Source organism: Lactuca virosa, chromosome 4 (genome assembly GCF_052849685.1).
Source record: "Lactuca virosa cultivar CGN04683 chromosome 4, Lactuca_virosa_CGN04683_v6, whole genome shotgun sequence".
In the NCBI taxonomy this organism is placed as follows: Eukaryota; Viridiplantae; Streptophyta; class Magnoliopsida; order Asterales; family Asteraceae; genus Lactuca; species Lactuca virosa.
In genome coordinates, this window is record NC_136429.1 from 418,163,370 (window position 1) to 418,189,320 (window position 25,951).

General features: G+C 39.7%; 3 protein-coding genes across 4 annotated transcripts in view; 2 read left to right on the top strand and 1 right to left on the bottom strand.

The window, feature by feature from the left end:
- Positions 1–15,681, top strand: part of LOC145108966 (ATP-dependent DNA helicase PIF1-like) — a 28,370-nt gene extending 12,689 nt beyond the window's left edge. The window contains exons 2-3 of the mRNA XM_079046060.1: positions 11,657–14,896; positions 15,312–15,681. Of these exons, the coding sequence (XP_078902186.1) occupies positions 12,088–14,721 (2,634 nt within the window). The 5' untranslated portion in view covers positions 11,657–12,087 and the 3' untranslated portion in view covers positions 14,722–14,896; positions 15,312–15,681. The remainder of the gene's footprint in view (positions 1–11,656; positions 14,897–15,311) is intronic.
- A 978-nt stretch (positions 15,682–16,659) lies between these two features.
- On the top strand, positions 16,660–17,761 carry LOC145169092 (uncharacterized). Its single transcript, XM_079087664.1, has 4 exons — positions 16,660–16,733; positions 16,814–16,968; positions 17,043–17,428; positions 17,512–17,761. Exons 1-4 carry the CDS (start codon positions 16,704–16,706, stop codon positions 17,550–17,552), a joined length of 612 nt encoding a protein of 203 aa, XP_078943790.1. The 5' UTR covers positions 16,660–16,703; the 3' UTR covers positions 17,553–17,761.
- A 954-nt stretch (positions 17,762–18,715) lies between these two features.
- Positions 18,716–24,353, bottom strand: LOC145108965 (alpha-glucosidase-like). 2 transcript variants are annotated; one of them, XM_079046058.1, is made up of 5 exons: positions 23,945–24,353; positions 21,919–22,616; positions 21,581–21,811; positions 20,483–21,129; positions 18,716–19,788 (listed from the first exon to the last, which is right to left on the bottom strand). In XM_079046058.1, exons 1-5 carry the CDS (start codon positions 24,160–24,162, stop codon positions 18,901–18,903), a joined length of 2,682 nt encoding a protein of 893 aa, XP_078902184.1. In that variant the 5' UTR covers positions 24,163–24,353; the 3' UTR covers positions 18,716–18,900. The 2 variants fall into 2 exon arrangements, with proteins under 2 accessions (XP_078902184.1, XP_078902185.1); XM_079046059.1 differs by having other exon boundaries at positions 21,919–22,605; positions 23,945–24,089.
- Positions 24,354–25,951: the final 1,598 nt, after the last annotated feature.

Consider the following 25,951-nt stretch of genomic DNA (forward strand, 5'->3'; position numbering starts at 1 on the left):
ATTGTAGTTTTGTTGCTTGCTTTATTTCCGTTGTGTCGTCGTCTGTAACATCCAGAAATTTACAACCAATTTAAACTTTTCAAAAACAACCCATATTCATTAAGTTATTACAAAAAGGTTTTCAATTCATTTATTATCAGAGTATCCCAGAACATCAACATAAAACTGAGGAGCGGTACGATCACGCCTTCACCTTGCCACGATCTCCTGAAATACCTGAAACAATACACTGAAACTGTAAGCCCGAAAGCTTAGTGAGTTACCCCCAAAATACCAACCACAATACCATACACATATCATATCATATCATAAACAGAACAGCCATGCATATCGAGTCTACAGTGTGACTGGTCCGCCTGCACCAGGCCTTCAGTCCACCCAGTCCACTCTCTCTCCGAGTCTACAGTATGACCGGTCCGCCCGCACTGGGCCTTCAGTCTGTCTGGTCCACTCTCCGAGCCTCGGCACGTCTGGTCCGCCCTCTTAGGGCCTTCAGCCTATCCCGACCGCTCGCTGGGCCTTCGGCCTAACCGGTCCGCCCTGGGTATGTTGGCCTACAGCACAAAGCAGGACCCGCCTCAACCCAACCCCAGTCTAACAACCATGTGCACATAAACATATAATCATATAACATCTCACAACTAATCAAACCGATCCAGCATATCACATAACATAGCAACATCCTAACCAGGATACCGACCTAACCGGTCACTAGCACATACCATCCTAACTACCAGGATGTAAACATAGCAAAGCAATAACATAACAAACAATACCCGGATTTCCATCTGATAAAGGGCCGGCCTTGGTGCCGTAGACCCTGTCAGTATAGTGAGGATAACTCACCTCGAAATTGCCGACTGAAAGGATAAGATCAGCTGCTCCGATCACCGACACGAACTCTACCACCGAACACTACCAAAGAACCAATTCCATAAATACCAATAATTACCAAAATACCCTTGGAAATCAAACTGGTCAACCCTTGGTCCAAGTCAAGTCCTCAGTCAAAGCCAACCTCCTTGACTGACTCTACTCGCCGAGTCGACCCGTCGACTCGTCGAGTCCCTATACTCAGAAACTCCCACAACACGAGTCTACTCGCCGAGTCACTCCAAGACTCGTCGAGTCCAACGATCTCCGAGTCCCATCCTGACCAACTCACTGAGTCACCCCACGACTCACTGATCTGCGTCTTAACCAAAAAAGGTTAGGGTTCCACGACCAGACTCGCCGAGTCCAAGAACAGACTCGCCGAGTCCAAGGCAATCTTCAACAGACTCGCCGAGTTGTTCTTCTAACTCGTCGAGTCCATGCACATATTCATACGACTCGTCGAGTGCACCCATGTGACTCGCCGAGTCCAAACGTGACATCTTCATTCAGACGTTTTCAGGCCATTACATTGCTTCCAATACATAGATCTGGACTCCTAGGGCCAGATTCACACGTAAAGTTTCCAACTTTACGTGCATGCAAGGCTCAACAAGCTCCAACCAAGCTACGAGAAGGTTTTGGGACAAAGGCACTCTCAATCAAGCCCCATGGCTGATGCTTTCTGCCCTCTTGGCTCCAATACAACCTAGATCTGAAGTTGCAACTTCAGATCTAACCTCTAAACCCGAAATGGATTCCAAACAAGCTAAAATTCCCAAAATAACAACCAAGAATGGATCTAGAAGGAGAAAACTCAAGGTAACAACTTGATACCTCAAAAATGTGCCCAAGAAGGAGTAGATTCCGGATCTACAATGATCTCCCGATGCTAGCCTCTTGATCTTCTAACTTTCTCCTCTTAAATTCTTCTTCCAAGCTCAAACTTTAACAATGGAGGCTCACATACTCTAATTAGGGTTTCTGGAACTCAAATGGGCAGTAAAGAGGCTGAGGGTGGCTATAATGTGCTTTATATAGGGCACAACTCCTGGAATTAGGGTTTTCTCCCTTCAGTACCTACTCGCCGAGTCCACTTCCGACTCGCCGAGTTGGTCACTTAACAAATGACTAGAATCGCGACTCGACTCGCCGAGTCTATCCATCGACTCGCCGAGTCGACCTTCCTTATTCACACCAAGAACCCTGAACTTGAACTTCTGAACTCGGGGTGTTACAATTCTCCCCCACTTAAATTAGGCTTCGTCCTCGAAGTCTGCAGCAACACACCCCAGACGATACTCTCACAATACAGCTCCTGGTCTCAACTGACCCAGGTTCCTCCAGACACTGCTATCAAACCCCTATAAAGTCCAACTCTTTCTCACAGAGTCACGTCAACTGCTTCAAGCCGGTCACCGACTTCTTTCTCTGATAACAACACTTATCAACCAATGATCACCCAATGATACTTCCATCCCTCCAAATCACATAATCACTTGTCTCTTACAAGCTAGATATCACCCTGAACCACCAGGTCCTGACCCGGTACCAACTGCTATCCCTTTCCTCGCTTGGCATAACATTTATCGAATTCACTTCTGGGACTCATCCCGTTTCCTTTCTGAATCCAACTCTTTTCTTTTCGTGCTGACAGGATGACACACCTTCAGCTCCTGAGCAACTCCCATGAGCTCTCCTCCGCAATCACATACACATGCTGAGCCTGCTCTACATCCTCGGGTTGGAAAAACCCGACACACTGACGATACCACCAGACATCCCCATGATGAATTACCAATATATACATAACCCATGATCACTCCCATACCTGGATTCCAAGGTCCTACCCTTGTATCCCTTCTGGGCTCCTCTGGTTCTATACCACCGGAATTCCTTCCGTGATCTCAATGGACACCCAATCCGGATGTGCTTCCATACCGCTGGCACAATCACAGTGCTCAACAACCATAATTGAAATACTCTCAATCATCCATTCTCACTACTGCTTTCACTTCCGTGAACCAACACTCCCTCCCGGAGTTACATACCTTTCCCTTTCCTTATCCAAGGAATCTACTTGAACCCTTTGCCATAACAACAAGTGCCACTGTGCTCACACCCCACTCTACACTATCCCTTGTAGAGTAACCGCTATTCCATGCATCACATGTACTCTGAATCTGATCACAAGGACTATCGAAGTCCATACACCACCTTTTCACTAACATGGTCAATACCCGGGGCCAGACCTACTGTTTGCTATAGCATCGCAACATGCTCAATCCATCTCCTCGTAAAAATCTCTCAACACGTACATAGTCTTCAGCATGACTGGACCGCCTTACTAGGGCTTCAGCCAATCTGGACCACTCTCAGAACCTTCAGCATGTCTGGACCGCCCTCCAGGGCCTTCAGCCTATCTGGACCGTTCTCCGAGCCTTCGGCCTGACTGGTACACCCACCGGCCTTCAGTCTATCCGGACCGCTCAAACTATCATACATCATCCCGAACTATCCTTCCTGGGAATCTCTCCCATACATACTGTTCTAGCCCTCTAGGGGTTCCGAACTCTAACTCCATTCCATTTACTCAGATCTCGGCCTAATCCTAGGCCTCACAACAACCAATCACTTTTTCCGAAGACCTTGGTATGTACCCCGCCCCATTTGTCTGTCACTTACTCATACCAGCTTACACTCTTGGCTGACTGAAACACTGCTGAATCCCAAACAGCTAATCAACCTCTAATGTCTGTCGATCCTCTTGAGAATTTTCCAATCTCCCCCACTTAGAGCACTGACTACCAACCAACGGTGACTCAACCGGCATAAATTAATCATCCCTACTCAACATACTCCTCTTATCCCTGAACTGATTTCCTCTGAAACGAGCAACCTCCACAAAATCACTTCCCGGCATCGCACATCACGAACTCTAAGGGAGTTCGACTCTCCGCTGAACACTTCTCAAATCGCAATTGCTATACCCGACAACAAGACCATACAACCAAATTCTGACCATCAATCCCTTGGATGCTAACCACTTACAACTCCTAGTTACTAACACTCCCAACCAAACCATGAAACACGCAGAACGGCGAATAAAATACAACACTACATAAATAACCAGATAACCAGACAATAACGAAACGAAAACATACCCGCAACCGCATCCGACTCTGCCCTGACCTCCTCTGATGTGAGCTGAAAAGCACGCCTCTGAGCCCTCGGAGACTCCGCTCCACCCTGACCCCCGCCAGTGATCCTCAAAGTGGCCGGTGCTGGAGCCTGCACCGGTCTGGCAACCAGCTGTGGACAGTTGGCCCTCATGTGACCAACCTGATGACAATGATAACAAATCCTCATATCCTGAGCCGGGGCTGACTAACGGCAATCCCTCGCATAATGCCCCTCTCTCCCACACTTGCGGCACGCACCACCGGACCTACAAACTCCGGTATGACCCTTCTCACACTTCTCACAAGTGTGGCTACCCTGACCTCCCAACCTGGAATCAACGGTCTTGGACCGTTTCGGCGCCGGCTACGACTGCACCGGGGTCTGCCTCTGCTCTCGCAACTGCAACTCAATCTCCAACTCACGCCGTCGAGCGGCCTCCTGCAACTCCAACAAAGTCTCGCACCTCTGCGTAGACACAAACTGCCTGATATCCCTCTTGAGCATACTCAGATATCGGGACATCTGAGCCTGTTCCGAAGCAAACTCAGGGCAAAACATCGCCCTCTCAGTGAACATCCTGGTGATCTCCGTCACCGTCTCCGAATCCTGCTTCAGTTCCAAGAACTCCTGAGCCAATCTCTCCCTCTCAACCCGTGGAACATAACGGGTACTGAACATCTCCCGGAACCGATCCCATGAAACCGCAGCCCGCTGCGCATCCGAATAAGACCCCGTAGTCAACCTCCACCAATCCTTTGCCCCGAGCCTCAAAAGGTTCAGAGCACACCTCACCCTCTGATCCGCAGGGCATGAACACGTGAAGAAACAACCCTCCACGTCTGACAACCATCTCATAGCAACGATCGAATCCTGAACTCCATCAAAAGTAGGGGGCTTCGTATTATCGAAGTCCCGATACTGAAAACCTCGACCGGCTCCTCTGCCTGTCGCTGCTACAGCCGATGCAGCTGCCGCGGCAGCCGTCTCTGCAAGAGCTGCATAGCGCTCATCAAAGTACTCAACCATGGCGGTCTTGATCGACCCAAACATCTCCGACATCTCCGCCCTGAACATAGCAGCAATCTCATCATGCAGGATCTCACGAATCCTGGCATCCAACTCATCCGTACTCATCTGACCAATGACCTCGGGTGGTGCTGATCCACCCTGACCGCCCTCTCCTGATCCCGATCCTGACCCGGATCCACCCACGGCATGCCTCGTAACCACCATACTGAAAATACCCCACAAGGAAAAAATCATATGCTTCCCCAATAACCCGGGAACCAACTCCCAACCCGACCCTAGGGGTTGTCACTTCCTTGATACGCGTATGGGTCCTGTGCTTTCAGTAATACGGGACCATACTACCTTCCACACCTACCCATAACTATATCAAGTATCACCACAACACTCTAGCGATGAACATAATAATGGAAACACTCCATCCTCGCCTCTAGAGGAACTGCTAACTACCTCACATAGCAGGGAACCCTAGGCTAGCAGGCATCATATAATCAGGCAATTTTATCATGCAATTCCTGAAGATCCCTAGCCTAGTACTAGCATGCTTTTCTAACATATCACATAATCAAATAACTTGTATGGTATTTTGGGGTCTACTTACTGGCTCTAGCTGATCGTACCTCCGCATCCTCCTCTACTTATTTTTGAAAACCATTTCAATTTCACTTTTTTAAAAACTCTCCTTGATTTGAGACTGGATTCACACGAATGTTCCTCCAATTCACTCAAACCAAGGCTCTGATACCAACTTGTAACATCCAGAAATTTACAACCAATTTAAACTTTTCAAAAACAACCCATATTCATTAAGTTATTACAAAAAGGTTTTCAATTCATTTATTATCAGAGTATCCCAGAACATCAACATAAAACTGAGGAGCGGTACGATCACGCCTTCACCTTGCCACGATCTCCTGAAATACCTGAAACAATACACTGAAACTGTAAGCCCGAAAGCTTAGTGAGTTACCCCCAAAATACCAACCACAATACCATACACATATCATATCATATCATAAACAGAACAGCCATGCATATCGAGTCTACAGTGTGACTGGTCCGCCTGCACCAGGCCTTCAGTCCACCCAGTCCACTCTCTCTCCGAGTCTACAGTATGACCGGTCCGCCCGCACTGGGCCTTCAGTCTGTCTGGTCCACTCTCCGAGCCTCGGCACGTCTGGTCCGCCCTCTTAGGGCCTTCAGCCTATCCCGACCGCTCGCCGGGCCTTCGGCCTAACCGGTCCGCCCTGGGTATGTTGGCCTACAGCACAAAGCAGGACCCGCCTCAACCAACCCCAGTCTAACAACCATGTGCACATAAACATATAATCATATAACATCTCACAACTAATCAAACCGATCCAGCATATCACATAACATAGCAACATCCTAACCAGGATACCGACCCAACCGGTCACTAGCACATACCATCCTAACTACCAGGATGTAAACATAGCAATGCAATAACATAACAAACAATACCCGGATTTCCATCTGATAAAGGGCCGGCCTTGGTGCCGTAGACCCTGTCAGTATAGTGAGGATAACTCACCTCGAAATTGCCGACTGAAAGGATAAGATCAGCTGCTCCGATCACCGACACGAACTCTACCACCGAACACTACCAAAGAACCAATTCCATAAATACCAATAATTACCAAAATACCCTTGGAAATCAAACTGGTCAACCCTTGGTCCAAGTCAAGTCCTCAGTCAAAGCCAACCTCCCTGACTGACTCTACTCGCCGAGTCGACCCGTCGACTCGTCGAGTCCCTATACTCAGAAACTCCCACAACACGAGTCTACTCGCCGAGTCACTCCAAGACTCGTCGAGTCCAACGATCTCCGAGTCCCATCCTGACCAACTCACTGAGTCACCCCACGACTCACTGATCTGCGTCTTAACCAAAAAAGGTTAGGGTTCCACGACTAGACTCGCCGAGTCCAAGGCAATCTTCAACAGACTCGCCGAGTTGTTCTTCTAACTCGTCGAGTCCATGCACATATTCATACGACTCGTCGAGTGCACCCATGTGACTCGCCGAGTCCAAACGTGACATCTTCATTCAGACGTTTTCAGGCCATTACATTGCTTCCAATACATAGATCTGGACTCCTAGGGCCAGATTCACACGTAAAGTTTCCAACTTTACGTGCATGCAAGGCTCAACAAGCTCCAACCAAGCTACGAGAAGGTTTTGGGACAAAGGCACTCTCAATCAAGCCCCATGGCTGATGCTTTCTGCCCTCTTGGCTCCAATACAACCTAGATCTGAAGTTGCAACTTCAGATCTAACCTCTAAACCCGAAATGGATTCCAAACAAGCTAAAATTCCCAAAACAACAACCAAGAATGGATCTAGAAGGAGAAAACTCAAGGTAACAACTTGTTACCTCAGAAATGTGCCCAAGAAGGAGTAGATTCCGGATCTACAATGATCTCCCGATGCTAGCCTCTTGATCTTCTAACTTTCTCCTCTTAAATTCTTCTTCCAAGCTCAAACTTTAACAATGGAGGCTCACACACTCTAATTAGGGTTTCTGGAACTCAAATGGGCAGTAAAGAGGCTGAGGGTGGCTATAATGTGCTTTATATAGGGCACAACTCCCGGAATTAGGGTTTTCTCCCTTCAGTACCAACTCGCCGAGTCCACTTCTGACTCGCCGAGTTGGTCACTTAACAAATGACCATAATCGCGACTCGACTCGCCGAGTCTATCCATCGACTCGCCGAGTCGACCTTCCTTATTCACACCAAGAACCCTGAACTTGCACTTCTGAACTCGGGGTGTTACAATCGTCTATCTATGTCATGTCGGTTCCGTCGAAGCGGACCCGTGATGACGGTGCTTCGTCGTCTGCTGCTGTTCCTATTGGTGGTCGACGGAAGTGGCGACGTCTTGATGGACTCTCTGTGCTTCCCCACTACGTTGATTGTGGTGATTGTAGTTGGATATGTGAGTATTGTGGTGCGTTTTTCTGGTATGTGGAGAGGGCTCTTAATATTTCTACAGCTGCTCACGCAAGGTACACTCATTGCTGTAGAGCTGGCAGTGTGGTTCTTCCATATCCTTCTAGGTTTCCAGCTCAATTTATTGCCCTGTATGAAAGTCGAAATTTTTTAAAGGATATTAGGGCTTATAATAGTATGTTTTCCATGACTTCTTTTGGGGCTAATGTTGATGAAGACGTGAATGATAGCCGCGGTCCATATGTTTTTAAGATATCAGGTCAGATTAATCACAAGATTGGGTCCCTCTCTCCTGATCCTGCAAAAGGTCCGAGGTTTTTGCAGCTTTACCTATTTGATACAGATCACGAGGTTCAAAATCGGTTGAGGGCTTTTGATGGTCCTAGACCCTTTGGATTCTACTGTTGTCAACTTTTTGGTTGGCTTCTTGGGTGCCAATAATGAATATGTCCGGACCTTCAAGACTGCAAAACAGATGGCTGAAGGAATTAATTTGCAGTCATATGCGGTTCGACTGTTTAACAACGTTCAGGACCGTAGGTATGATCTGCCCTTACTAGGGTCGTTGGGATGTATAGTGAGTGGCGATGACACAACATCTACCCCATATGACATAATAATCCACTCGCAATCTGGTCGGCCCCAACGTATCAGTAAGCTGCATCCCAGCTACATGCCTTTACAATACCCGCTTTTGTTTCCTTATGGTGACGAAGGTTGGTCTCCCCGTTTGAAGCTTGGCAATCGGAGGGGTGCAACTGCTCAAAATCTTACTGTAAATATGTATTATGCGTATCATATCCATGCCCGTCAACATATCTGGTCTCCAATTCTGAACTCATCACGGCTCTTCCAACAATATTTGGTAGATGCATATACATGTATAGAGGAAAGCCGTTTGGATTACATTGTAAAACATCAATCGAATCTTCGTTCCGATTATGTTAGTGGACTCTACGATGCGCTTTCTAAGGGTGATAGAGAGGCAGGTGCTGTTGGGAAACGTGTTTTTTTGCCTGCGTCATTTACTGGTGGTCCCCGCTTCATGTACAGTCATTATCTAGATGCGCTTTCCATATGTAGGGTGTATGGCAACCCACAATACTTTATCACGTTTACATGCAATGTGAAGTGGCCAGAGATCACCCGCTATATGGATATACATCGCCAAACCGATCCCCATAGTAGAGCGGATATCATTGCTCGGGTGTTCAATATCAAAGTTCATGAGTTTATCCGGTTTCTTAAGGAAGACAAAACGTTTGGCGGAGTTGAAGCATGTATGTTTTCCACTTTGCTCCTCTCACTTTTCATATGATGTTATGTGTAGTTTGCCAGATTTTATTCATGTTTGTGCTGTTTCCAGCTGGTTCATGTATAATAATTTTGTGTATTAGAAGTAAATGTAAATGAATTTTCTATTTTTGTTGATATATTGCTATCTTTTATATGCAATGTACCTTGCCGTGAAAGGGGCTGTGTTTTGTTCATTATATGTTTTCCGGTTGTTTTCCTTTTATTGTACATTTCATATTCTGTGCGTTTGTTCCAAATTTTTATATATATATATATGGGTCTATTGAATTACATGTTTTTTCTGTTTTCAGTTGCCTCATCACTCATGTATCATAATGTAATTCTTTCAAAAAAAACCCTGATTAACCCCCCCTTGGATGTGTTACTGCTTCTGCTCACTGTTTGCTCTGTTTCCAACTGTCTTAAATTTTATTGAAATTATATTTTTTCTTAGTATATTGACATGTTTTATATGATATACAGCTTCTTATAGTCAAGGTTTGGTTTCATTGATTGGTTTGATTTTGTATCTGTTATTCCGAAATTACCGTTGGATAGATATGTTGCTGCTGCTACTTCTGTATGCAGGTGTTTGTTATTGTTATTTCTTTTATGATTTCCTACAACTTCTACCCTTTGTGTCATATAAACCGTATGTGATACCTTTTATACCCTTATTTCCACCTGTCTTATGACTCATGGTTGATAATCCCAATTTAAGAAAAAAAAATTTAATTAAGCTTTTATATGATGTGCAGCTTTCTATGGTGTAGGTCGCTTTTTATAGATTATCTTCATTTTGTATTGATCATTTCCAAATTACAGCTGCTTAGATATGTTGCTGCTTCTGCTACTGTATACACATGTTTATTCGATTAATAGATTCTTCTGTTTCCAGGGGCCTTATCATTTATGTATGAAAATTAATTTTCATAAAACAAAATGTAATTGAATTTTGATTTTTTGTTAGTATATTAACAGGTTTTATATGACATGCACCTTCGTATAGAAGTGTACTTTCATTTTGTATACATGTGATTCTGTGTCTGTTGTTCCAAAATTACCCCTGCATTGATAACTTCCCGCTGCTGCCACTGCAGCCATGTGTTTCCCACGGTTCCAGGTGGCTGCTGAGTCATGTATCATAATTCGGTTTTTTTTAAAAAAAAAAATATTAATTACCCCTGCACCCATTATACCCTCCTGTTACCACCCCACATATTTCATCCCGTCGTCTTCTTCTTTATCTAGAAACTCAAACACACAGACACACATACACACTGCAGGGGTAATTTTGGAACAACAGCCTTGTATGGTTTTTTCATAAAACAAAATTTAATTGAATTTTGAATTTTTTTTATATGATATGCACCTTCCTATAGAGGAGATTGTATTTTCTTCGTTATTTTGGTTTTGTATTCCGTTGTTCCAACATTACCCCTGCATTCATAACTTCATGATGCTGCCACTGCAAACATGTGATTTTGTATCTGTTGTTGCAAAATTACCCCTGCATTGATAACTTCCCGCTGCTGTCACTGCAGCCATGTGTTTCCCATGCTTCCAGGTAGCTGCTGACTGATGTATCATAATTTCGTTTTTTTTAAAAAAATTATTGATTAAGCTTTTATATGATATGTATGTTTATCGGATTAAATGTTTCTTCTGTTTCCTGGAGTGTTATCATTTATGTATAAAAATTATTTTTCATAAAACAAAATTTAATTGAATTTTGAATTTTTGTTATATGACATGCACCTTCCTATAGAGGAGGTTGTATTTTGTTCATTACTTTCATTTTGTATATGTTGTTCGAAAATTACCTCTGCATTCATAACCTGGTGGTCCTGCCACTGTATGCACGTGTTTGTCTGCTACTCAGGTTCATACCCATTTTGAAAGCTACGTATGTGTACATATGCTACCTTTTCTACCCCTGTTTGTACTTTTTTTTTAAATTGAGATTTTGTTTTCATTTTTCATTGGTCTGGTCCCAATCAACGAAAACGCACATATATCGTTTATTTTTCTACCCCTGTCTGCACATATCACATGCACTTTTACTTTGTATATGTTGTTCCCAAATTACCCCTGGATGGAGAAGTTGCTGCTGTTGGCCCTGCATGCTTATCTTTCTTATTGGCAATGTTTTATCACTTTCTACATATTCAATCCATATGAATGTCATTGCTTTATGATTTAGATATTCGATGCTTTAGAAGATAAACATCACCTCATACTCATATCATCCTTTATAACAAATGTATTCGAAATTGTTGATCCTTTTCAAATGTACATTATTGCAGATCTGTACACTATTGAATTCCAGAAAAGAGGGCTTCCCCATTGTCATACCTTACTCTGGGTATCAGCTACGGACCGTATAAAAATTGCAAGTGATGTTGACAAGTATATCACAGCCGAGTTGCCGGATCCAATTAAGGAGGCAGAATTGTACGATACGATAACAACCTGCATGATCCATGGTCCATGTGGACCGCTTAACCAAAAAGCTCCATGTATGAAAGAAGGTAAATGTAGTAAACACTTCACCAAGCCGTTTCTTCATGCTACATTTTTTGACACGGACGGATATGTACGCTACAAACGTAGCTCGACTGCACACCACACTACTCAATATGGACAGATTGTTGATAATGGATATGTTGTGCCCTATAACAAAAGGCTTTGTTCATGATTCCGTGCACATATAAATGTTGAGTACTGTGGGTGGAGCATGATGATTAATTACCTATTTAAGTATATTTCCAAAGGTGCAGATCGTGTCAGATATACTATCCAAAAGCAGGGATCTTCTGATGCATCAGCCAGTTCAGCGCCTACTGGTAGTCGTGACAGATCTGGAAATGAAGAGTGTCGTCCTATAAATGAGGTCCAAAATTTTTTGGATGGGCGGTATATATGTCCACATGAGGCAGCATGGCGGATATTGGACTTCCACATACATCATCGACATCCACCTATTCAGATTCTAACCGTTCATGAGGAAAACATGCAACAATTGGTGTTCAATGGGGACAACTCGATACCTGAAGTATTATCTAATCCATATGCTAGCATTACTACCCTCCTTGGGTGGTTTGAAAGCAATTCAAGGGACCCTCAAGGCCATGATTTGACATATCTGGATTATCCAAAAAATTACAAATGGGATAAATCGAGTAAATCTTGGGATCGGAGGGTTTATGAATCATCAAAAATGGTAGGCCGCCTTGTATTTGTACATCTGACATCTGGAGAGTTGTTCTACTTACAGATGCTGCTGTGTCACCAAAAAGGATGTACATCGTTTGAAGATTTGCGTACTGTTGCCGGTACTGTCTATCCAACTTTCAGGGCTGCCTGTAATGCACTTCGATTGATAGGTGATGATGTCGAGTGGTTGACATGTTTCACAGAGGCTTCAACGTGGGCAAATGCATCGCAGCTACGATCACTTTTCTGTCATCTACTCCTTTTCTGTGAGGTTAGCAATCCACTTTTGCTGTGGAACACTGCGTGCGATAGGATGAAAGATGACTACTTACATACCCTGAGAGCCGAAGTACCAGATAAGACGGTTACCTCTGCTGCTGGGATTGTTGAACAACAACTCCTTCATGATTTAGATGACACGCTCCGTTCTGCTGTCCCATCTAACTCAATGGCAGACTTTGGTCTTCCTGTTCCGTCAGTCGATGTTATTGGTGTTTTACGAAATCGACTACTATTGGAAGAAATGAGTTATGATAAGGAAGGACTACGGAAACAGCACAATGATCTATTACCAAAGCTAAATCGTGACCAACGATCAGTCTACAACAAAGTCGTTACTTCCATAGAGAACAAAAAACAAGTACTAATATTTGTTTATGGACATGGTGGCACTGGTAAAACATTCTTATGGACAACTATTCTTTCCTATTTGAGATCGATAGGGAAGATCGCTTTGGCTGTTGCTGCTTCCCGAATCGCATTGCTTTTGTTACCCTCTGGGACAACCGCACACTCAAGGTTCAAAATACCTATTGATTTAAACGACAAAAAATCATGTGATATAAAAAAACGCACTTTCCTTGGCGATCTTATGCAGCGTACAACACTCATAATCTGGGATGAAGCACCAATGAGTGATAGAAGATGCTTCGAATTTTTGGACCGTTCACTTAGAGATGTGCTAGACTGCGACGAAAAACCATTTGGAGGCATATCAGTACTTCTTGGTGGTGATTTCCGCCAAACTCTTCCTATTCTACCAAAGAGCACACGTTCAGAAATTATAGCACTAACTCTACCAAGTTCGTATTTATGGACATATTTTATAATTCACTTTTTACATACGAACATGAGACTTGAGTCCTCTAACACAATACCCCACGGCTCAATGACTTTATCCGACTTTGCCACATGGCTGCTAGCTATTGGTAATGGACATATAGGTGTACCTGACAAAGATGACCCACGGGACTCAAGTTGGATACAAATTCCATCTTCACTCCTAATATCACCTTCCCCTAATTCCCTACAGACCTTAATAGATTTTGTGTATGGGGATGGTACACTTAATCAACCGACTGCCACACACCTTTCAGCAAGAGCAATAGTTTGTCCCACAAATGATTCAGCAGACGAGATAAACACTCACATTTTGAAAATGGTGACAACAGCTACGAGGGTATACAATAGCACAGACACCATGCAGCCCAATGGAAAACACACATCGGATTTGGAAGGCCTCTATCCAATCGAATACCTAAACCAACTAAGCTTTCTAGGAATACCACCACACGAGCTTCTACTTAAGGTAGACTGCTCGCTAATGCTTTTAAGAAACATAAATCAGAAGGAAGGTTTATGCAACGGTACCCGGATGATTGTTTCACAATTGTTACCAAGCGTTATTGAAGCGACCATCATAACGGGCACTTCCATCGGAAAGCGTGTGTATATACCACGCATAAATTTCATACATAAGTCATCAGATCTGCCATTCGTCTTCTCACGAAAACAGTTTCCAGTGAAAGTTTGTTACGCAATGACTATCAACAAGAGTCAAGGTCAATCACTACGTAAGATTGGAATCTATTTGTCACAGCCCGTATTTGCACATGGACAGCTTTACGTTGCCCTCTCCCGAGCAACATCACCAGATTCGATAAAGATACTAATAAACAGCAGTGACACAACTAAAAACAACGAAACAAAAAATGTTGTCTTCAAAGATTTACTACACAAAGTTACTTCAACTGAGGTCTACAGTATCACTGCCTGTCCTACCTTTCAACATCGTTACTACTTTTCATTTTATTCATATGCTCTTCACTATTTGAAGACTTCTTACATGTTTATAGAATTTTATATTCTCATCTAAATATCCAGCTTACCTCTACACATTTCTTTATATTAGAGAACACAAACAACCCATGACGAGTATCTCAGAACAGAAAGCTGAGGGTATCGGAGGCCCCTTACATGTTAGAATACTACGCAAATGGAAGCACGATGTCCGGCAATACGAGACCTGGTACCTGACTGTTGACAGATTTGTAAGTTCCCACCGGAATATATTACGATAAAAGCAGGTTTCAAATTCTAATTATTCAACTAATGAAATCTGTACGAAGCAAATTATTAATTATTAGTCTATTATATTCACAAAAACAACCAATATGCCCTTTAATAAGACAGAAATGCTTACAAGAAGATACGATTTTATAAGAATAAAAACATGTACAATAACGGTTTATAAAAGTACAACAAAAATAGGTTTCGAATTTCAAATTTTCAACAAATTTGAAATTTGTAGAAAGGAAATTCTTAATTATCACTCTTCAATATTCACAAAAGTAATCGGTTTCTTGCTCAAATAAACACATATGATTAGCAGATCATACAATTCTACAAGAATAAAAAGACATGTAATACCATTGAATCTAATGTTATAATAATATGTTCCTACAGGCAGATGCAATTCAAATTCTTGGACAGCGAACAAATCAGAGCTACATTGAATATGTTTCCAATGTTTCAGAGTGTTACATTATATCAGATTATAGCTGTCCTCAATTAGACAAGTATCAAAAAGTTCTCGAAAATGACTTCTATATTGATGTTGGCCTCAAGTCCATCATACAGCGAATTCCAGACACAATAACAGTTCCAAAAACCTGGTTTCACTTCGTATCAAAGTCACATCTGATAGAACTCGGAGAAGCACCACCATACTATCCAGGTATTCGTTGTGCCATCCATATAACCGAAATGGAAATTTGAATTTGTTATCATTTGTATAAAATATCGAAATTCTTCGTATTGCTCATTTCACAGCTTCTGCCTTTTTTTGTTATTTTCCTGAAAACATCAGCAGGGTATATTTGTCAACTTCCGAATTCAATAAAATAAAAAAACACAACTGTGAACAATCGGTTTCAAAGATATAAAAAATTTACTTCCAAATAGTTCGTATTCGTCATTCCCAGCTCTTTTTTTTTTTTTGTTGTTTGGCCCAAAACATCAGCAGGGGTATATTAGTCAAATTCCAAAATAAAAAAAAAGGAAAACCGAAAAAACTGAACCCATAAAAAAATATTTGCAGAGTTAAAAAAAATACTTAGTAGCCTTTCTTCTTCTGATTTGTTAGACTCTGGTAGTTGTTAACCGTGCCAACATTTGTTACATTTACTTCCAAACAGACTTCGTTGGCGTTCTGTCGAAGGTAAGAGATTGCACAAAAGCAAATCGAGAACCGTTTGTCTTACTTATACTAACTGACGAAAGGTATATATACTAACTACCAAAGCACACACATAAATTCCATCATCACCATCTAACATAAAAAACAACCCAAATTCCATTAGTGGCAGTGAACTTGCAATAAATCTATGGAAAGAATGTATAACAAATACACATAAATTCAACCGTGCCTCCCTAGATCGCCCATGTACGACAACAGTTGTTGCAGTAACGAACCTAAAACCATAAAAATCCAATGGTACCCTCTTCTACAAACCTCCATATATATATATATATATATATATATATATATATATATGTGTGTGTGTGTGTGTGTGTGTGTATTATCACTGTCACATCATATCTTCTAATGCCTTTAATCACCAAATACCTTCCATGTAGGAGCATTACGACACGGGTCATCACATGCTACACATATCTATGTCAATCCAAATATACCGGAGACAACATCACTCATAAATTTGTAAGTGACATAAATTACACAAATATCCTACAATCCATATCATTGAAATTGTATACCAACAACAACGTGGTTTCAGATTCACAGGACCCTCAAGGCCAATACCAGCATTATCAGGAACTCCCTCAACCTTATACGACATGAAACTGAAAAACAGATCCGATCTACTGGTAAGATGATAACAATGATATTACTATTTACAAATACAATCCCTTTCACATTCTCACAACCAATTGCTTTCTATCTATAGGATAAAACTTTCATAGTACAAGCTTCAATCAAGGAATTTCACTTCCAAAACACTTGGTACCAAACAACATGTCTAATCTGTAAAGATCCGATTTTCAGAAGAGGTGACCAGTGGTATTGCAGTGCACATGGACTCATTGAAAAGCCAACCTACACGTAAGCATCCTCTGAATCATACAGAAAACCATTATTCACTAACAATACCACTTACAAGTTCTTCATGTGCATAGATACAAACTCACAGTCACCATTACCGACACAACGGACACCATACCTGCGATTGTCTCTGAAACATCATGTCAGAAGCTGTTAAAATCATCGCTTGAAAAGTTCATATCCAACAACCCGCTCACAAACAGAAACAACCTGCCTTCAATCATCACCGATCAAAAAGAACAAACAAAAACTATGTCTATCCAAATGCTCAGGGCATCAACTCCCGACAACATCCGTTTCATAATAATTGACATCCAACAATCAACAACACCACCAGAGTCACCTGTTCCAACAACACCAGGCCAAACACGGATGCCAAGAATGCGATCAGATGACGGAACACCTCAGGCAAGTGAACCTCCACGCCCTGTCGCACGCACCCTGACCTTCACTCCACCAGGTAAAAGACGATGTAATGAAATCAAAACTAAACAACAAAATACCAAAACGAACACCAACACTTTTCTATTTCTCCTATCACAGGACCACCACCAACAAAAATTCAAAAACGGACCTCAAAATAGCAGATACCAGGAAACAACACTGTGAAATCCAACTTTTGTTTCGGATAATATTTTATCTTTTGTAGCAAACATGATAAACAACTATCCTATGTAATATAAACAAAATAATAAACAAAGACCGTTTGCATGCTTCCAGTTTTCCAAAATTTCACAAAAAAAAAAGCATATATAGTTCTTTAAATATATAATGGGGTTCCCAACATAGGCCTGACGACATCCAATACTTTGGATACAATAACATAGTCATATTTAATATCATACCAATATAGACGACAATTCAATAAATTTATATACAACAACAATTTACAATTTACAAATTACAATTTACAAGTATTGCACTGTTTCTATATTCAAATACATATAAATGCTACAAACCTTATTGAAGACAACACATATATTAATCACGAATCCTATATTATCCCAGTTTCCAAAACAAATATACCATGTGCAGTCAAAGATATACCCAGATATTACCAATTTAATACCACACCGATACCTAACAATCCCATCTATCAAATAAAGGAAAAAAAAGTCGCAGCCACCCTACATCTATAACTTCCCAGAATATGAATTAATTGCCTCTAATAAATACAATCCAACAAGCACAATAATCCCCTATAAAATCACACCCCAAATATACCAGCTTCCCCACCAAACACGAAACATAGAAGACGGAGGCGATCATGCAGAAACTGCAAAACCAGCTGGAGACAATGAAGGAATCATTGGCCATGGTCCAAAACACATACACCAGCATCAACGAAGCAATGCAGAATATGATAAAAGAAGCTCCAGTGGAAATGCCATACAGGCACGTTGTCATCACCGAATCCTTCATCAACAACCTCGACCAAGACACCGTGCTCATGCTCGACATGTTCCAAGCGATGCAGGAGAACATGAGTGCATCAACACACATCTGCAAGAAAATCATTCACGACCACCAAGCCCCATGACGAAGCATACCACACCAACTCTTTTGTAATCAAATGTCCAGTAGTCATCCCTTACTGAATGGACACTTTTGTAAATGATATCTTTTGATCCTTATCGCCTAATATATTTATCTGTTACCACTAATTCTAATGAATGATATCTTTTGATCCTTATTCTCTAATATAATTATCTGCTCTATTAACAGATTCTTAAATAGATACGAAATATCTTGAACAAAGGTTACAACCGATATCGTAGGAACACATATGGTCCATCTGCCCCCGCGAAACGGGGTTACCAATCTAGTTTAAGTCAACAGTTTTACTTAATTTCAACAGAACTACACAAGTCTAAGTAAAATACACGGTGTCAAAATTCATCATAAAGACTATTTTATAAAATTATAATTTTCTTATTTTTTCTTCATCACCACGGCACCACCGCCGCCGAGGTCCAACGTGAACTCGAACCCTTCTCCAATCAACACAGACAAACCCGTTATCTCCACCGTACGGAATTTCCCAGCACCACAGATCTTCAATGTTCCTGTTTGTCCCATGTCATCACAACCTGTCGATCCCGATTCATTTTCCAACCCAATAAATGTCAGCTTCTCGATAATCCACTTCCGACTCAACGCAAATCCGCCATTATCGACCTCCGATTTTAAAATCACAACTTTCCCCTCAAATCGCGATGAAAATCTCACCAACGTCCAGTTTCCACCCTCTCCCCCAAACCCTGATTCCTCCCCATCGTCCAAAAACACCTCACCGGTGCTATTCTCTCTCCCACTAACCACCACCAGTATGTGAAACGGCGACTCTTTGACTATTTCCGTGGTCAAACCTTCTCTCTGTAACGTGATTATGCTCCCTTCGCGAATATGTACATTTATATGGTCCGGAGGTGCGTTTAGTGTGATATAACTCCCTGATTCTACACTCACTGTATCAGAATAGTTGAATAAACTGAACCAGTTTCCAGATGGGAAGTATGCGTCGATGGAAACTGTATTTGGGGTCAAAACAGGGGAGATTAATACACCATTTCCGAGGAGAAACTGCGTGCTGATGTTGTAAGTGTTGGTGTCTTCCGGGAATGAGAAGAAGAGAGGTCGGGCGATGGGAGTGCCATTAAAATGGGCTTCGTACATTAAGGTGTAGAAATAAGGGAGCATTTGGTAACGAAGGCTGAGGACTTTTCGAGATGTTGCTGCTACTGAATCCCAAAGGTAAAGCTCTTGTCTTGTGCTTTGTATGTCAGAATGGTCTCTTGCAAATGGGTAAAAAGCACCTAACTGCAAATCACATAGTTTGAAAATTACTCAACTATAACATTTTGCTCTCTATGCTTTTTTACACTACAATCACAGTGACAATTGCTTTGTATTTGAAAGATCATGTTGTAAGTAAACATGTTTTCCAAGGTATACAATGTTGTAATAGGAAAACGGAAAATGGAGACAGGATGATATAATTTATCAAAATAAATAAAAGTAGGATACTAGTTTTTGCATATAACTGTAAAATACTATACTTGGGTTAAATGCAAAAAATAACAACATACTTTCATATACTTGAGTATTATAGCATATCCTAGTTTCCTTTCTTTATATTGTATCAGTGTACTTTCAATTTTTTCTAATGTAGTTTGACTAACTAAGGCATTGTTCTTTCCATTTTTTCCTTATTAAGACATTATACTTTGAAAAATCTACCAAATTATAGCAGTGAAAATTGCTTTGTATTTTGGAAGGCATTGCTATATAATTGGATAGGTTTTCAAAGTACAATGTTGGAATAGGAAGAAATGAAAGTATAAACAATTCAATGAATGTACGTCGCTATTTTTGCATCTAATAGCATCTAACCCTAGTAATTTCAAAAAGCCTAAAATTATTACATGTTCAACTATCTTATTTACTCCTTGAAATCTTAGAAAAATTGTGCTTTCAGATATTTTTTTGAAAACAAAGGGTTCACAATCCGTACTTGAATCCATCGCTGACAGAGTTCTTCGGTAGTATTTCCAAAAAAACCACAAATATCGGCCCCCACCATCGGAATCCCAAACAACCCAGAATTCAAAATACTCGGAATGGAATACGCCAAGTCATCCCATGTCGCAGCATTATCCCCAGTCCAATGTGCTGTAAATCTCCCGGACCCCACAAACGTTGATCTTGAAAGTATAAACGGGCGTTTTCCCGTTATTTTGACCAAAGATGCCTTTGTTGACCTGGCTTCCATAAATCCATACAAATTATGTGCATCATAAGCAGCGATGTTCCCAAAATGCAACGAACTTGCAGGAACGGTTTTGTTATTAATCGGCATTTGGATTCCGGAGTTGTTGATTTTATACGGAGGGTTATCGAGTTTTGAAGTGGGAATTGGAGGGGAGGAAATGGAATTTGCTTCTTCATTCATGTCAAGCCAAATTCCATCAAATGGAAGAAGATTGTGAAATCTTTTGATTTCATTGCCCCAAAAGATTCTTCCTTTTGGATTTAAAAAATCCGGGAAATTAACAATTCCAGGCCAAACCTCGCCTACATATGGTATTCCTTCACGTTTTATATAGATATCAGCTTTTAGTCCTCTAATGTATGTTTCATATGTTGTGTTCACACTGATACCTACAAGAAACCATTAGACCAATATAAATTCACACTTTACTACAATGCAACATTGTTTTATATACAATTAAATGCAAGAAATAGTAATGTACTTTCGTTGATTTGTTTATTATATTTATAGCATCCTACTTTCATTTTTTTTTATTACAAAATTGCATTTTGAAATATCTACCAAATTGTAGCAATGTTATGCAAATATAAATCGATGTGCATTGCTATAATAAGGAAAATTTGAAACTACAATGCTATAATTAGGTAGTTTGTTTAAAGTATAGTGCGTTAATAAGAATAATAATTGAAAGTACAATTTTGTAATAGGAAGAAAAGAAATTTAAATGGCTATAATAAACAAATATGTGAAAGTAGTCGAGTACATTGCTATTTCTTGCATTTAGACTTTTTTTAATCTATAAGAGACAATTTTGTATTAAAAAATGATGCGGATAAGTACCTGGATCTAATATGAGCACATATTTTTGACCATTTTGGTGAAGAGTTTTAACAAATGCTGACATTTTATCCAAAGGAAAATTAATAGGGTCTAAAGTGAAATCTTTATAAGCATCCATATAGTCTATATCTGTCCACATAACCTCCAGTGGGATGTTGGCTTTTGCATATCCAGCAACAACATTCTCAAGATCCTCAACATCTTTGTAACCCCATCTACACTGATGGAACCCTGTAAACCAATTACCAATATGTATATTATTAGCTTAATTTTGTAAACAAAATAAGTCAGTTTTCAAATTGGAAGGGAGAATCTAATTAAAACGTAAATGAACTCACCGAAGGACCAATAGGGCATGGGAGTTGGTCGTCCGATTAAACGAGTGTACTGATCCATGACTAATTTAGGCGAAGGCCCACCAAAGAAGTAGAAATCAAGAACACCCCCAATTACCTTATACGTAATAATATCGCCTTTATACAAAACATCCATCCCGTTGCTATTGAGCAACAATACACCATGAGTAGTCCCGGCCACCACTTTACCATCAAAATCTGGTGATCTGACATCCATATAATACGGATGTGATCCATACAGATTGAGATCAGGATTGGTGCTTGGGATATCAGCATTCCAAAGAGTTAGGGTTTGATTGTGCGCTAATTTGAACGAACGCTTGGTGTGCTCTCCGATACCATAGATTGAGGATCGGTTAGCAGGAAGTGAAGATGTTAGTTCGAGGTACTGATCTTTGAAGACGAGGACAGTGTCGGAGGTGTCGAAGAGTATATCACCGGTGGAGCGACGGGCAATTGTGAATCCGAATTGAGTGATTGTACCGATGGTGGTGTTGTGCAATGTTAGGATGAGGTCGGAGGTGGGATCTGAAAGGAGCAGTTTTGTTGGAATTTGTTGACGGATTTTTAGGGGCAAATCGAATGATTGTGGTTGGCGTGGAAGGATTTGGGTTGGAATTTCCCATCTTTGGTTCTTAGCATCGATGATTCGAACCCTCAAACAATCAACTGTTTCAAAGCTTAAAAAAAAACATAAATTTGAATCATTCACACCTTGTTATAGCAAGGTGTGTTCTTGGGAAGGAAATATTTAGTACATTACCATGTTTGAAATCCAATAAAAAAACTGAAGAAAACATATCAACAATGAATTAGATTACAATACAATAACATAAAAATGTCTAATTTAGTTGAAAAAAATGATGATAATAAATCTTTTTTTCCCAAAGTTTTAAAAACATGTGTATAAGAAAATTTTAAAGGAATATATCAAAAATGAAATAGAAATTATATATATATATATATATATATATATATATATATATATATATATATATATATATATAATGACTTTGAAGTAATGCCAAGGGCTAGATCTTGATTTTTGAACCTTAAATATTAATCACCAACTTATTTTATAGAAGTGTGTAGAAATTAACCAATCCAATAGGAGCCGACTCATCCAATTACAAACCGACCAATTGGATTGGATATCCAATTGCAATTAGGTTGGATCGGATGCTAAATTTCAAAATCAATTGGATTGGATCCGTAATTGGATTATCTTGGCAATTCAATGGATAACCGAACCGGTCCGATCCAACTGAATATCCAATTTTAATCTAATAAATATCTAATACTATTAGCCAAATCCAATTAATATTATTAATTATTTAATTAAAAAATAAGTTGAAAACTTGAAGTTAATGTCACTTTCTTAGTCTTATTTGGCGGAATCGTGATTTTATTTTTAGTTATCACAGTTATCCGATATAAATGAAATAAATTTTGTTTGGATAAAAAAGAAACTAATAAGGGTAAAAAAACTTATTTTAGGTCAAAGATAGACTAAAGACGCAACAAAAACAAATAATATGGATCTTCGGAGTTAAAAACTTATTAGGGACCAACCACACATATTATCCCAAAGCATATGGACCATTCCTACAATTTACCCTAAAAAATATTAAATAGATAAAACCAATCCAATACAATATCAATCTATACCTTCTATAAAATCCAATATATAAATAAATAAATTTAATAAATGCTTGGATTTTAATCAATGAACTCATTTCATATATTTCATATACAGAATAAATAAATAAATAAAGAGATCGAAAGAAAATGAGAAACTCAAACATATTCGAAGTTAGTATCAGGAATTGATTATCGATCTTTTCTAATTAAAGAACAGTTTAGATTTCAAAACTAAAATTAGAACAAAAGTTAAAAATATCCAAATAAATACAATATTTAACTTTAGATTGTTCTACCGCTTGAAAACAAAATAACAGAACATAATTGATTCTGGAAACAAATTGAGATTTGACGAAATCAGAAGTACCTTGCGAAGAGTTGAAGCTCATCGATGTCAGGTCCAAACAACGAAGATTTCTTATTCAGTTGAAGATCAGCGACCAATGATTTTCCAGACGAACCTAGGGCAATAGATCGGAGAGAATACCCATAACCAATCGCTTCCGGCTGTTTAATGGAATCAGCGAGCGTTTTCCGATGATCAATCCAGAGTAATATCAACAGTATAACTGCTATCGTCGCCATTGTTTCCGGTGGAGTCGTCGCAGATTCATGGGGGTCTACGTTGCCGCATTTTTTTATGGGTTTAACAAATAGCGAAATTGGAGTCCAGTCGTCCACTGAAGTCTATGCTTGTTTTTAAATGCTTAATTTTGTATCATGTGTTCCATGAGCCGGCCGAATGAGAAGTGTCGTTGGATATGCCGTGGTCTAATTTTCTTTCACCGATTTGTATATACAGAGTGTGGGTCATTGTCAATAGATATAGATAATAATTTGAATTCGTAATTATTCTATCAAGATTAATTAATTACTAGCTTTAAAAAATGTGCGTAAATCTAATATTTTTAGTTTTGTTTCAATATTTTAATTGTCTTTTAATTTCTTGTTTACTAAATTTAACTATTCAATTTTTATTTTTGGTGTAATATTGTGAAACTTTAACTTTATTTAAGAAATTAAACAGGCAAGTTTTTTGGTCGGATGCTATAAGTTTTGACCTTTTGCTTTTGTGCAGCTGTTTATGTAAACTATGTTATTATAAGACTAAGGGGAGTGGTAACACTCTTAGCATCTTGTCACATCAATTTTTTAAGTGACATTTCATTTTTCTCCTTTTAGCATCTAAACGTAACATTTGGTGGGGAGTGGTAGCACTCCTAGCACTCTATTTTTATATTTTCATTTTTCTAATTTAATTTAATTACTATATTTTAATAAACAAACATTTTTTATTTAAGATCTATATATATTTTTAAGAAAATAAACCAATACTAGCCTACATAACAATAAAAGTAAACATTGCAAACTGTATAATTATTAAGATTATTAACATACAATTTCATCTATATATTTGAAATAGATAATGAAATTATTGGAGGGTGTGTTTTGTAATTTGTATCTAAGTGAAAGGGAGTAAATTAGAAAAGATATATAAAAACAATTGAAATGTGTGAAGTAAATATTCTAACCCAATCAAAACCTTCACTTCTTTCTCTTTATTCACACTATGAGAACGGCGACTCTCCTTTGGCGAGCCCCCTAGCGAGTGCTAGGGGGTGGTGTTCTACATCAATGGCGAGCTAAGCGAGTGGCTTTGGCGAGTGGCTTTGGCGAGTGCCACTCCACTTAGCCTGATGTCTCAAAATAATATTAAAAACAAGGTTGTTAAAATCATGATCCTTGATCGTAGAATCATATAATCCTATAATACTACTTAGGTAAATCGATCTCGATCTTACTATGATCATTTTTGTGTGAGGTCGGGGTAGGATCGTAAGATCGGAGGATCTTTACTATTTTTTATTTAATTTTTTAATATTTTTTTCTTAGAGTAACTACATGTAATACTCATTTTTAATTGTTTATCGTGAAATGATGTATTTGATAAATGGTTGGTTAACAGATGTGTGAAATGAAATTTTTATGTTTTAAATTGTTTTTTATAGGATCTTACGATCATGATCTTACAAAGCGGAAAACGATCATATATAAGATCCTGATTTTGACAATATTTGATTAAAACAGTGGCGAAGCCAATATTAAAGTAAGGGATATCCCAAAAAAAATTGAGTTACTTGGGTTTCCCTGGTTTGGTTTAAAACTCAAACCTTAATCGAATCCTTAGCTAACCCAAGACTTGTTATATAAACATGAAGTTGAAGTATATTTTGATACTTGAATCAATGTGGGACTCAGAACAGATATCAAATGAAGCATGAGGATAACATGTTTATATAATAGACGAAAATGGCTGAGTTTACATGTGTTTTGCGATGCGGGATAAAATAGTTGGGAAAATTTAAAAAAAAAA

Excerpts from the sequence above, each read along its gene's own strand:
- LOC145169092 (XM_079087664.1), top strand. The coding sequence starts at position 16,704 with ATGAAACTGAAAAACAGATCCGATCTACTG. Across the intron at positions 16,969-17,042 it reads ATTGAAAAGCCAACCTACAC|ATACAAACTCACAGTCACCA; the intron begins GTAAGCATCCTC and ends TCATGTGCATAG. Across the intron at positions 17,429-17,511 it reads CCTGACCTTCACTCCACCAG|GACCACCACCAACAAAAATT; the intron begins GTAAAAGACGAT and ends CTCCTATCACAG.
- LOC145108965 (XM_079046058.1), bottom strand. The coding sequence starts at position 24,162 with ATGGCGACGATAGCAGTTATACTGTTGATATTACTCTGGATTGATCAT. Across the intron at positions 22,617-23,944 it reads GAGCTTCAACTCTTCGCAAG|CTTTGAAACAGTTGATTGTT; the intron begins GTACTTCTGATT and ends TTTTTTTTTAAG. Across the intron at positions 19,789-20,482 it reads TCTGTCAGCGATGGATTCAA|TTAGGTGCTTTTTACCCATT; the intron begins GTACGGATTGTG and ends TGTGATTTGCAG.